Source organism: Saccostrea cucullata, unplaced genomic scaffold (assembly GCF_032062105.1).
Source record: "Saccostrea cucullata isolate Sc308-1 unplaced genomic scaffold, CSIRO_AGI_Scuc_v1 ctg14763, whole genome shotgun sequence".
Classification (NCBI taxonomy): domain Eukaryota; kingdom Metazoa; phylum Mollusca; class Bivalvia; order Ostreida; family Ostreidae; genus Saccostrea; species Saccostrea cuccullata.
In genome coordinates, this window is record NW_026919341.1 from 1,396 (window position 1) to 15,246 (window position 13,851).

Below are 13,851 nucleotides of genomic sequence, written 5' to 3' on the forward strand. Positions count from 1 at the left end.
ATCGAAATTTCCACCATCAAACTATCTAAACAATTTCATGGAACGACTGCATAAATAAGCCCTGGTTAAATCTAGTACTGTCTGACGCCGTGACGTCAGACAACTAATCATTTTTTTTTTCAAACCAATATTCGAAAGAATTTTCGAAAGATTGAGGAAATTCAATTCTTTTGGTACACCATACACTTTATATTTAGGCAACAGCATGTTAAAATTACCTAAGCAATGCTTCTTACTCCGAATCATTTACCATTTGAATTTTGTTATTCTTTTTAATGAACATCAATGTTGGGAATTGAAAAGAAAATATTGGTGAAATTTGGAGCAGAGGGATATTTCACCTTCGAGAATTCTTTCAACATATTCAGAAAAAATGCTTTTAATGATTTTTTCCTTACAGAATGTTGGCAAAAAGACCTTATATATCTTGTGTATTGTTTGTTGTTGTTGTTGTTGGTTTTTTGATTGTTTTTGTGTTTGTTTGTTTGTTGTTTTTTTTTTTGCCTTGCTTTTTCATAGACATGCATGATGTTTCTATTGACAGGAACAAAGCCAAATACCGAATCATCCAAACCTGTCTTCACAGAATGTCCAGGATATCTAGGTAATTTCTATGTTGACACACATACATCACAAACAAACGTCACATGGCCAGAGGTGGTTGCAATTAGCGGAGATGGAAAACAAGTACAGTAAGTTTTTGAATTTTTTTTTTAGAAAAAATTATAATTCCAAATGTGCATCACAACTCTCTCTCTCTCTCTCTCTCTCTCTCTCTCTCTCTCTCTCTCTCTCTCTCTCTGTCTCTCTCTCTCTCTATATATATATATATATATATATATACATAAATGTATACACCTCAAAACTAGGGTGCAGCGTGTTTCCGGGCAAGAGAACGGTACTGAATTCAGTGTAGGTCTGCATGAAATCCTTTACAGAGCCACAGACTCATTCGGAAGTGACCATTGTTTGGTATTGTTTGCAGTAAGAAGTAAGTAGTAAGAAGTAATTATATTAATAAATATCTTTAATGTACATGTACCGGGTATGTATGATTTTTCAACAAACGACGTCTTAACTTTTAACATCTCGACATATGGATTAAGATACACATATCAGAAATGCAACTTGTTTTCACAACTGAATACATGTATATTTTTTTAAAAGGTCGCTGTAGTGATCTCCCTTCTCCAGACAATGGTTATTTCGAATGTACAAACGATTATGGAGAAGGTTCAGTGTGCATTTTGAAATGTTTGAACGAATTTAGACCAAATGTTTTGCAGCCAGTTTCCTGTGAAAAAACGTTGAACTGGTCTCAATCCGTGATTAACGAGAAATGCTATGGTAAGATTTATATCAGAAAACTTCGGAACCAACTATTACAAAATTAAACTAAAATTATCTGTTGAGATTGATTTTCATCTTTCAGATGTTTGTCGACCCTTCATTAGAAAATACCCTAGTAAAATAATTGCAATTATAAATTCAAACTCTTCTCGGATGAACGTCAGTTGGGATTTACCCTCAGCAACAGATAACGATGGAATTGCGTTTATAAATTGCTCTACAGGGCAGCAGTCCAATGGATTGTTACCGCTTGGTATATCAACCGTACACTGCGAAGTGTCAGATAGATCAGAAAATAAGGAACACTATCTACTTGATGTTAGTGTTAAACGTACGTTTTACAACTTACATTATCTATCTATGTATATTAAATGCATATTTAGTACCTAAATTTTTAAACAAAGTAGTATTGGAAAATAGTTGGCATATATTTGTTAAGATTAGTTCGATCTTTTTTTCAGAATGGACATGCCAGGAAATATTACAGAAAAATATTTGCAATTCATCTATAACAAATTGTTTTGATGTTTACCGTTGGCAATTATGCTTAGTGACAAACTGTGAAGATGGAGAAGTAGCTAAGATTCTGTGTCCTTCGCAGAACGTATCAAGTGATATGTGGAACGTACAGGAAACACAAAGCTTTTCATGCTCAGGTAAATGATTTTTAGCAATAATTCATACAGGACACACACGTTTAAATTTAATAGTAAAAAGAATGTAGACCTGTTCAAAAGTTATGACCAAGATAAATGTTTTCAAAAGTAGGTCAAACTCCGGGGTCAAGGTCAAAGGGTCAAGATTTTTTGTTTATGGCACAATAATACATGTGAAGTATGAAAACCCTAACTGTAACCGATCAAAAGTTATTGCCAAGGTTAAAGTCTTTAAAAAGAAGGCCAAACTCCAAGATCAAAGGGTCAAAGTTGTTGGTATCCAACAAAAGGTATTGTCACAAGGATTACTTATGGAGAGTTTGAAACCCTAACCCTTACAGTTTGAAAGTTATGGCCAAGGTTAAAGGTATCCAATGGAAGGTTTTGACACGAAGAATGCATACGTGAAGTATGAATGTCTTGGCCCTTACCATTCAAAAGTTATGGCCAAATAAAAGTTTTAGAGTAAAAGTGTGTCAAACTCCAAGGTCAATAGGTCAAATTTGGTGGTATTCAAGTGAAGGTCTTGTCACAAAGAATACACATGTCAAATATGAAGGTCAAGTTATGGGCAAAGTTAAAGTTTTTGCGGACAAACAGACAGACAGAGAGAGAGGGATGGACACGACAAAAACGATATAACCCTAATTAGTCAGCCCCCGGGCTGACTAGTTACGTTAGGATGAAACTGCAAGTGCGCTTGCGTTAATCGGAATTCTGGGAAAAAGATTTGCACAATTTTTTCCAACCAGAGGGCGTGCTTCTACACGCACACACAACCGCGATCTATTTATAGACTGCATTGTTCTTCGTCGTTCTCGACGAAAATTTATGACATAGACTATTCAGCTTCTAGATGGGATATTTGTCAGTTTTTAAATGATACTATGAAAATATTTCTTTGCTTCTAATAGATGATAAGTACATTTATTCCCTCAATCGCCATTGCAAGCCGAAGATTTAAATTGTGTATTCCTCTGGATGCCTGATGCTAGACTCCCTCGATCAGTATTCAATGCCTTGCATAAGACATGTACTGGTCGGAATTCACACAACAATCCACTTGCCACAAAGGTCCCAAAATAGTGAAAAAAAAGATCAATTTCCCTTCACTCTAATGATGGAAGTTATGAAAACATCAGCTAGAAGACCACTGTAAGACAGAAAATTCTTATAATTTAAGGGGGATGTACGGCCACCTTTAATGCTGTGAGAACAAAATGTAAACATTTCTTCAGATGGCTAAAATACATCATATTTTGATCAAATTTAAAGTCCTTATGATAAAGATACAATAAATATGCATAACTGAATGCATGTTGTGCATATATAATCTATACTTTTGCAGAAAAATGCTTTTGATATGCTCCTTAGAACTGCGCAGCTACAGAATTCAGCAGAGCCTTAAAAAATCCAAAAAAATATGCAAACTGTGCATCAATGTTCTCTCTACAACCATTTGTTGAGAAAATGTCTAAATTTTTCACTTTTAAATGATAATTTCAAGTTCAAAACAAGGTATCGTTGTCTTCAAAAAGAGTTTAAAGAACCATGAAAGTAGTTCATGCATAGCAGCACGTGGTCTATTTTTAGCACAGAATTTTGTTTTCCAGACCTCTTCTTAATATGGAGGGACATAACAATCTTTAAATGTAGAAGAGAATTAAAGTTGCAAAATATTTCAAATAGTATGAACACTTTTACAAGTTAAATTGATGCAAAGCATCAAATCGGCCGCAAACAAAATTCTGCATTTCAAAAAGGAATTTCACAATTTAAATCAATTCATCTATGCTAGGAAAGCACACGATATTCAAAGCTGAAAAAGTGATCATTTTTATTTCAGAATAATTAAAAAAAAGATAAGTAGAAATTTTAGTGCCTGTGCTCTAAAAATGAATTTATCGATGTAATAAATTCAATGAGAAATGATAAGAATTTAGTTTCATCAAAATAAAGATGTAGGCCTCTTAATATGAACCACGTGCTAAAATACCCTGGATCTTTGTCACATGATAATGTCACTGGATTCTGCAGGATAGGCTATGCTGCAAGGCACGGTGCAAAATGTAGAGATATTATCCTTATGTCATTCGCAGCTGTAGCATATTCAAAACAATTTTTTTTACAAGTTGAACTTTTCAATTCTTATTAACCATGCACTTTTACAACGTCATTATTATCCGGAAAATTATGACGATATTCTTCCATATCTTACACACTCCCAAGTCGGGGAGTATCTATTGTAAACTCTTTTTGTATAACCATAAATTGTCAATTATCTGATGAGAAATGACAATGAAGTTGAAACATAATTAACAACAAATAATACTTAGTTTAAAGCCATTTTTAAAAATATTTTACTCATGGTTTTACACTTGTCATCATTCAAAATTATTTTACTGAACTAATACAAAAACTAGAGGTACTGTGAGCGATGAGCTCACTAAATGATACCCCCCGCCTCCCATATGGTTATAACTGGTGAAAAAGTCCATGTTTTCCTGTGGCCGGGAAACCCAAAATATGTGTCGGATCAAAAAGTAAAATAGGAGGTGCACAATGGCAACATGTAATAAAGATTCTGTGAAAGTTTCATCACATTTCATTCAGTGGTATGAGAGGAGTTGCGGATAAGAGATGGGTACCCCAAAGCGTAACAGACGGACGGACAGACAGACGGACGGACGGACGGACGGACGGAAATACCGATTACTATATACCCCCACTTTTCAAGCGGGGGGTATAATAACGTCTCATTTACCCATGTGCGCTTTCTAACACAACCACAAATAGATCGGCCACTGCTGCGGCCGATAAAAAGAGGAAATGTGTTATAGTATGGCTTGAAGTAATTTATTTAGTATTATTATCGAACAGTTGTTAAATAATGTACTTATTGATATCAAAGAAAAAAATCTTAAACTCTTTGATTCCAGGTAAGGAAAAATGAGCACCGTCAAAGTTAAGAATTAAGAGTTTGTAAGTTTGCCACAGATAACATATAATATATATCAAAATTTTAATTATCACCAATGAAACACAAAGAAATTAAACACATAAAATCGATATGAATGACATATTCGTTGACGGAAGAAAAAAAAAAAAACATGTAATGGGATGTAAAAAAAAAAAAAAAATTAGTCGGGCCATTTCTAGGCAGTAGATCGGGAGAGAGGGCAACCAAATATTTTTATAACAGATTGTCTTATAAGGCTAGTACATGTTCCATCACATACTTAGTAATGCAAAATTTTTTAATCTTTGGCACTATTTTGAAAAACAAACATAGGATTTTTTTTTGGGGGGGGGGGGGGTAGCCTCTCATTTCTTTTTGCGTGATAGACATAGCATATGCAGTGGACTTTTCTTCGCAAACATTGTGCTTGCTTCAAAATTTCAAAGAAACAACTCAATATATTTTATCAAGCTTCGTATGTTCAATGAGCGAGAGCTTACAATGTTGTCAACATAATGAGACATGATGCGTTTTTATGTCCAAACATTACTCCATACAATGTGTGGTTCATTGCAAACAATCTAGCTATTTATGTGAGGTGCCTGAAGGGAATCCTATAACTGCCTATTTTTTCTATCTAAGTGCTAAACAAAATAGACACATGTACCAACTTTTCGAATGTAAGACATGTAATTACAATTTGTTTTTCATGCACCGCATATTGTTTAACATTTTCAAATTAAATGCTAAGCATCCTCCTTGCAGTGCCCCATTTGAAAATAACTTCTATCGCCACAGAAAAAAGACCCGCCGTAATCACATATGTTTAGGACATGTTTTATCTTTTTTCTTGAGTTTTAATGAAACCAACAAATCATCAAGACTTGTTCCATGAAAAATTAAATATAATCATGGTAATAAACGCATCTATTCTCAGCAGATATATGCACATGCCAACCACGTGCTCAGTGGAATGATATTATCGAGGAAACTCGAGCTGTAAACAGAACAGTTTTTCCCGATTTGCTGGAGTGGGGTTAAAATCGCTTTTTTTTCATTAATCAGACGATGCAATGCAACAAATAAAAGTAGTAAGTAATATAACCTAATGATTATTACCTAGTAATTTCTTGTCTTGATGTTATTATGGTCGCATTTATTCTAAAACCAATGCTATTCGAACTCTGTGTGACAGAGGAATGGCGGACGAAATAAACACATGGCCTCAGGAAGACACCCATATGAAAAATCAAATTTTTAAGAATTATGGATAATGACAAGAAAAACGCGAAACAAATGGTTGTAGCCATATTATCAATGAATCAAACTAACACTAAATTCAATGCATTTTTCATCTCGTGAATGCTGTAGCTGCGCAGTTCTAACATGATTAATTTCCTCCTGATTAAAACAAAATAAACTTAATTATTAACTGATTTTGGTCTCTAATAGTAGGTAATTAGTGCATTAGCACTTTGAGTAACTTTGGGCTAGTTTAGTAGAGTATTAAGCGCATTCTTGGTATTTCTTATTTTACACCAGACTAGATCCAATATGGCTTGTACATCCCCCTTAAATGATGATAGACGTGTAAGTGCCGCTTGTGCACGTGAACCGCGCCCACATGTGAGACCACAGTGGAAATGCGATAGCTGAGAGAACTGTGCTGATTTATAGACTGGGTCAACACCCCCCCTCCCCCAATGAAAGGAGAGAGGGGGAATGAATTCCAGTTTTTTAATCTATAGTTTTGCTATGATGATAGACATCCTCAAAGACATTTTGTGTACATGTATACGCATACTGCATGTGTAAACATATTTAGAATTTGCATTTAAAATTGTTTTCTGTGGCGTTCATTACTTTTTTGGAAGCAATTCTTTTCTTTCCTAATAACACGAAAATGGATGCTCAAACTTAGAAATTAAATGAAATATAGATGCAGTATGCCCCCCCCCCCCCATGCATTGCCTCGAAATGCACACAAATGAAAACTGTTATTTAATAATATTTAAAAACGATCTAACACAAAGTCTACCTTCCTTTTATTCATCATAATCTGCATATCATTTTTATAGAATTTAACGTGATCTTAGTTGCCATGGTGGCTTTTGTTCATTTACCTGTATAAGATGAACTTTCTCTGATGTCTGCGCCGAAGAGAATTTATTGGAGATCATTGTAATGGTCACGATGCAGAATTAAAAAAAAATATTCTATGCTTTATTATTTATTATGTATGTGGCATTACGTTACAAATAAGAAAACAATAATTATTACAACTAATTTAAATTTTCTTACAATGGCATTTATTACATTTAAGGAACACAACATGATGGGTAGATCAAATCATAAACCATTACAAAACAAGAAAGAAACTTTCTGTATTCCAGTGGCTGACAATCAGCTTTTTTAAAAAAGCTAACCTTGTCTTCCATTTCGGGAGCATAAATAAAAGATATGCAGCACAAAAGTACATTAGCAAAAGTAAATGCTATGACACATTTTTTTTATCATTTCATAGGATTTTTGGTAAAACTTAAAAGCAGTAGCAGTTCAATTTTGATCGGAGGTAGAAGTAAACCGCATACAGCCGTTGTTCTGTTGTTTTGTTTTCGAGTAATGGAGATCAATGGAGAAGACGTTCTATTAATCAAGCAGGAGACGAATTCCGTAAACAAAGTTCTAATTATATCTTTATCTCAACATGATCTGCAGTACGACTTACACATTACATACCAAAAGTAAGTCTACAATAGTTGGAATAAATTTGCTACGATTTATATATTCTTTCTATTTAATCTACTACGGCTTAATCCACTCGTATAGGAAGAAATCAATGTACATATATGTTTTTATTTTCGGAAATATAACAGCAAGACGTTGCATATCAAAGGCAATGCTGTTGAAGAATGGAACACTTTAAGAGTGTTTATCAGCGTCAGTGGGGATACCTGGACCCTTAATATGAATCAGACCATCGGAAACACATTTCGCAGTTACGAAATGCAAGGGAATTCCTTATTTACTGATGAATATTATGCTGTGTTTGGACGTTCTCATTCCGTCGAATTTCCCTCAGATCAGAAAGGTAAAACGTCTTACATTCGTAATCTTGTAAAGAAATTTCTAAATAGATCTTTATGCATGATGTCAGATGTTTAATATGAATTAGACTTTTAGCACTTACGATTTCTGTTAATTTTTTTCACAGGGTTAGAAATTTGCGTTTTCCTTATAAAAGACGCGATTTCGGGAAATATTTTAAAATCTATGTGGCCAGAGGGAGTTTATTTTATAGATATCGAGTTTTCCACGCCCACTTATATTCAATTGCTGATAAATGGTAAGCCAATACAACACGCTTTTCTTTCATTTCAGCGCCAGCTGTTGGCAAAACTAAATTGATTTTAAACTTATTTGCTTGTAAAACTAGTCATTTTGTATTTTTTAGAGAGATTGAATAAGGAAAAATGATGTTGTGAAGATGTGAAGCTTTTTAAAACTATTCTCAAACTCATTTTTAATTCTTTGAGAGGATAAGTTTTTATATCTTACTTGTAGACAATATAATTTTATCATTCTTCGATCATGATTTGATATATGCCCATACAGGTAGCTAGATGTATTTTTACAAAGTTCATGGGTCAAATGTGACATTCATATATATTTCCATTTCTATTTGTTTTCTCTGTGATTTGTTTTGAAAATTAGTTGAGTTGATTTCTTTACCATTCTACTGAAATGTAAATTTCACCAATCGATAAGAGCTTGAGAGGCCTAATATGCATGTAATTCTCGTGCGGCTATGTCTGGGGCCTAATATGCCTGTACAGATCGTGTGTCTGTCTTTGTATTTGACGTCAGTTAGCGGGGACTATCGAAATGGACATGGGGGTTATATTTAAGGGGGCCGACTATAGTTTCCATTTCGCAATATTTCGTGCATCATTGTAAAAAGCGTATTTACTGTTTAATGCAACTTTTTTTGCTTAATTATTAAAATCAAACAAAATTAAGAAATTGTAGATATAAAAATGTAATTACAATTTGATATAACTGATTTTTCAACCGATTTTGCAACTGATAGGTAGGTAGACGTCGTTGCAGTGTGTTTTTGACGTTATGATAATCTGTAGCTCCTAAAGAAAGGAGTAATAAAAATATTATTAAAGAAAAAGTAATAAATATACGCTTTTGGAATTTAAAACATAGAAATTTGAAAATATCTCCAATATTTTTATTTTGTTTTCATATGAATCCATTGTGCACGTAATATTTTGTAATACTCTATAAAAATAGTAAAATTTGCTAAAGAACCATATGCGGTATATTGCATATATTTGCCCCCACAAAAGTCAAATTTTGAAAATTTCCTGAAATGTGCTGAATTCAATAAATTGTATGAGAAATATAAATTAACAGAAAATATTATTGTGTCAAAGCAGTGTATTCACAATTTTTGTTTTTATGACGTCACAAACTAGTCCGATTTCATATCCTTTTTCAGAAAGAGGACAAAATGGACAAAATTTCAACAACTTTAGCTTTAAAATTTATAGAGCGCAAGTTTGTTCAGGAACAATATTGACATATTTCATTGATATTATCATTCTACACATTATATCAAAATATTGATCCTGAACACACATGCGCTCGGTGACTTTTACTCAAAATATCGACGAAATATGTTCATTTTTCTGTAAAATTCATAAAAAACTAAAATTTACGTCATGTTTGTGACGTCATTACGTACATATTGCGTCATTACTTATGAAAATATTCAGTGCTTTGAAGTCAGCATATACTCCCCTATTTAAAAACTTAATTAAATATATCTCCATCAAAGTTTGATTTGGGGGGCAAATATTGGTTATTACCGAATCAAGTTCTTTTTGCATTTTGAGATGCCCCCTCTGGTGACAAGACGGTAGAATTTTGTGTTTCTTATATATATTGTATAATATAGTATTACTCATCAAATATTATAGTTTGAACAAAATGTCTATTGTAGTATTTGTATAATTTGCTTTAAAGTGCTAAAAATTGGCATTTTCTATATAATCTTATAGTAAATGTACCTGTATTTTGAGACACTCCCTCAAAAATACCTGGACGGTAGATTTCCCCCAAACTTTGCATGTACACTGAAGTTAATGTAAGTTATATAATGTATAAAAATGAAGAGTTTCGCTATTGTAGCTTTCACACAAGAAAACTATAGTCGGCCCCGTTAATAACAATGGAAATGTAAGGAATCATTGCCAAGATAGTAGAGTATACCTGGGACATCAACGAAAGATACGTGTAGCTGGAAAGGTGGGATAATTTTACGCATAACAGGCTTCACCCGTTATGCAAATTATCCCAAGTTTAAAACTCAATACGATTCGTAAACCGAATGTGTGCGTCATTTTCGATCGGACTCTCTCTATATCTGAGGACCCCTATATAACATAGTCACTATGCAGTGTAATCAGTCGACACCGGTGTAGACGGGCGTATGCTATTAAGCACTCGTTAGTGACCAAAAAGCATGTAACTACAACACTTCTTCTAATACAGTAGAGTAAGATACCAAAGAAGCAATAGTTGTACAGTTCAGTGCAGTATACAAGCTAACACATATACACGTAACTGCGATAAAATGTTAACAAAAGTTATGCAAGAAACCAGTACAAACACAGGTCGCCATTCCACATTGCTACCCGTGACAATAAATCAGTCGTATATAACGAATGCGAAGAGTATAACCTGGTGTTGATATCGCAAATAGTAATATCGAAATAGGTATGTTTATTTACGAGTCGTGTTCAGCTAACTAGATAGTACTTAAATATATTCATGGTTATGGTCCATAAATACATGAATGTATATATATGTATATATAAAACTGAGTAAAGGATGTACACTAGACAAAATTGCTAACGTACCACTTATTATTTTTTTCATTGTGAACTGAACATTTGTCTCATTGTTATAATTATAAATAATACGCCATTGCAATGGGTTTGACAAATCTCTTGGTGTCATGAAAGAACGCAAAAATGACCATCTTGTTTTAACATGCTTCTCTAGGATCAAATGCTGATACGGTGTAATTTTTCTGAATTTTTTATTCGTACAAACATAAAGAACAAAAAGTTATTATAAGAAAAAATATTATTTATCAAAAAATATGAAATAATATTATTATCCCTTCAAAGACGTATGGACACAATTTTTCATATTTTTTTAATGAAATGTTCAGGCTTTAGTTACATTGTATTATTGTAGCAATTTATGAATTAATAGATTTAAATGCTTTATTTTTGCTCAGGTAACATAATGATATATCAAATATATCATAAACAAGTTTGGAAAAGTAAAATAGTACTTTAATTCATTTGGTGATGCGTTAGCAATTTTGTTTAGTGTGTACGAATTTAAGCATCAGACATGTGAAATGCTAAAATGTTTTACGTTTAAAGAAAATGGATAAGGTTTAGTGTTTTTAGAAATTATTAAATTGCATAATTTGTTTATCCTTTTATTGACATTTTAAAGCTGAACACGACTTGTAAACAGGCAAACGCCATTTTTCGATAATATAGTACATGTATCTACGCAGTTGCATGTATGTGTGTATGACCCGTGCAACTGTTTGATTTCTTTGGTATCTTATTCTCTGCATTAGAGGTACACTTATTTTTTTGTCGCTCATGAGTGCTGTGTAGCATATTCCCCTCTACACTTGACGACTGATAAAACTGAACAGAGAATAAGCGGCTTTATATAGGGTCCCTTAGATAAAGTGAGTGAACCATCGAATTTGACTGACAATTTCTTTAACGAATCGTGTTCAGCTTTAATCAACTCGAATTTGGATATCAAAACACTTGCCTGAAGACGTGGCATTGAAATATAACAAAACTTATTTTTTTATTGTTTGAATAATAATTTGTGCTTTTGAAAATGGTAACTAGTATCAATATGTTTGTTTCGTTACTGACCATGTTTAATGACTTTAATTCAATTAAATGTGGGATAAATGTTATTTTCTCAAATATCAATTTATTTTTACTACCCCCCCCCCTTCCCTCGAAAAGAAAAAAACCCAAAGAGTTATGACTGGTAATAATTTCTTTTGATGATTGAAAAGTTGACAATCAGGGTATTAATACATCATATAGTAAATGCTTTATTTTGTATGTTTTTGTTGTGTGTATGATAGTTTATTCCATGAGTTAGATGTTTGAATACTAGACTTGGCTAACGAATCTTTAAAGAAAATATAAAAATATTACATGTAATCAGGATTACAATGAAATTCCTAAACTGTAATTAACTTATTTATCTAAAAATAGTTTACTCAAGATAACCGCTACTTTGTGAAAAATATTCCATTATGAGGGATGTTCCAATAATGACACTTGGCTGTTTCACCCAAATTTATTAATCTTTGGATTTTTATTCATCCATGCTCTTCAAAGTACTCACTCTTGGTCCGGTCAAATTTTTAGACGATCAGCTAAGGTACTGAAATATAAACTTTTTTATACTTCTCAATAGGGAAACCAATCACATACTGATAAATTGCAGACCAAAGGGCATTTCGTAATTTGTATCTTTTTCTAGATAGGTGTAATTTAAGTTTGGTGAACATAAAGAAGTTGCACGGATAGAGAACGGGGGTGTGGTAGGAAATTAACCTTTTCCACCTCCAAATACGCAGTCGCAATTGTAATCGCAGATGACCTTAAAAATATTTTTAATTTAGTGCCTTAATATGTCGTAATGATGATTAAGATCATAATGGTTAAATTCATTTTCCTTATAGTCAAATAATATATGACATGATATTCAGTTCATTTTTAAGAAGGGGAGCATACATACTGGCTTTAGGGGAAAATTCTATTCTATAATAGAATTTTCCTTCTTTTAAGGGTTACCCTAGATTGCGATTTACATTTGAATATCGTTAACCACAGCCAGCTATCTACGGAAGGGCGGGGTTCTTCTTTACAAGACTTCCCAGATTCCGTCACTTTCAAATTAAACCACTTCCCTTCTCATCTTAACCTAACTTTACTACAGACAATGTGAGATTCATACGTCTCAAATATGTTTATAACAAATTAACTTTCATGATAATATAGTCTTTTTTAAAACTGAAATTTGTGAATAATTTGCATTGATATGTTCCTTTAAACATGACTCATGTATTTAGATGACAACAACACATGTAGAGCCTCAAAGGAATGTTCATCATCAGATTGTAATTGTTCATCAGGCTTCAGTGGAGACCAGTGTGAGATACCACCCAATGTTTGTGTACCAGGCCTTTGTAAAAACCAGGGACATTGCAACGATACTGGAAACAATTCGTTCGAATGTTATTGCAGAAAGGGGTTTGAAGGTCTCTATTGTGAGAAAGAAACCAAGGAAGGTAGATATTTATAGTTCTTTTGCTATAATATATTTATAAAGATAAAACATATACCAATTGTTAAATACGAATCAAAATATAGAAAGATCACAGATAATTTAAAGTTTTAATTAGAAAAACTGTCACACTTGCTTTGGCATAGGTTTATGCAGGGCCTAAGAAATACTTCAGAAAAGAAATTAATAGCTACACAATTGAATCCTTAAGCATAAAACTATAAAAAGGGAAAACAATTTCTCTTTAGAATTGAATTCAAATCATGTAAAGTTTAATTGTTATGTTAAGCACGTTTTAGCTTTAGCTCACCTGAGCCTAAGGCTCAATTGAGCTTTTCTGAGCAATATTTGTGTTTGTCGTCGATCGTCGTTGTTAACTTTTCACATTTCATCTTCTCAAGAACCAACGGACCAATTTCAAACAATCTTACCACAAAGTATAGTTAAGTGAAGGAAATTCAA

General features: G+C 33.0%; 1 protein-coding gene and 1 long non-coding RNA gene across 2 annotated transcripts; both read left to right on the plus strand.

Annotated features, from left to right (window-relative positions):
• The first annotated feature begins 875 nt into the window (after nt 1–875).
• Nucleotides 876–1,463, plus strand: LOC134229679 (uncharacterized). Its single transcript, XR_009984223.1, has 3 exons — nt 876–991; nt 1,168–1,347; nt 1,433–1,463. It is a non-coding gene; the product is annotated as an uncharacterized LOC134229679 (long non-coding RNA).
• Nucleotides 1,464–7,932: 6,469 nt separating this feature from the next.
• On the plus strand, nt 7,933–13,393 carry LOC134229669 (protein lin-12-like; the record flags this gene model as incomplete). Its single annotated transcript, XM_062711440.1, has 3 exons — nt 7,933–8,056; nt 8,180–8,311; nt 13,175–13,393. Coding segments are annotated over exons 1-3 (475 nt in total), but the record flags the coding sequence as incomplete, so codon positions are not given.
• Nucleotides 13,394–13,851: the final 458 nt, after the last annotated feature.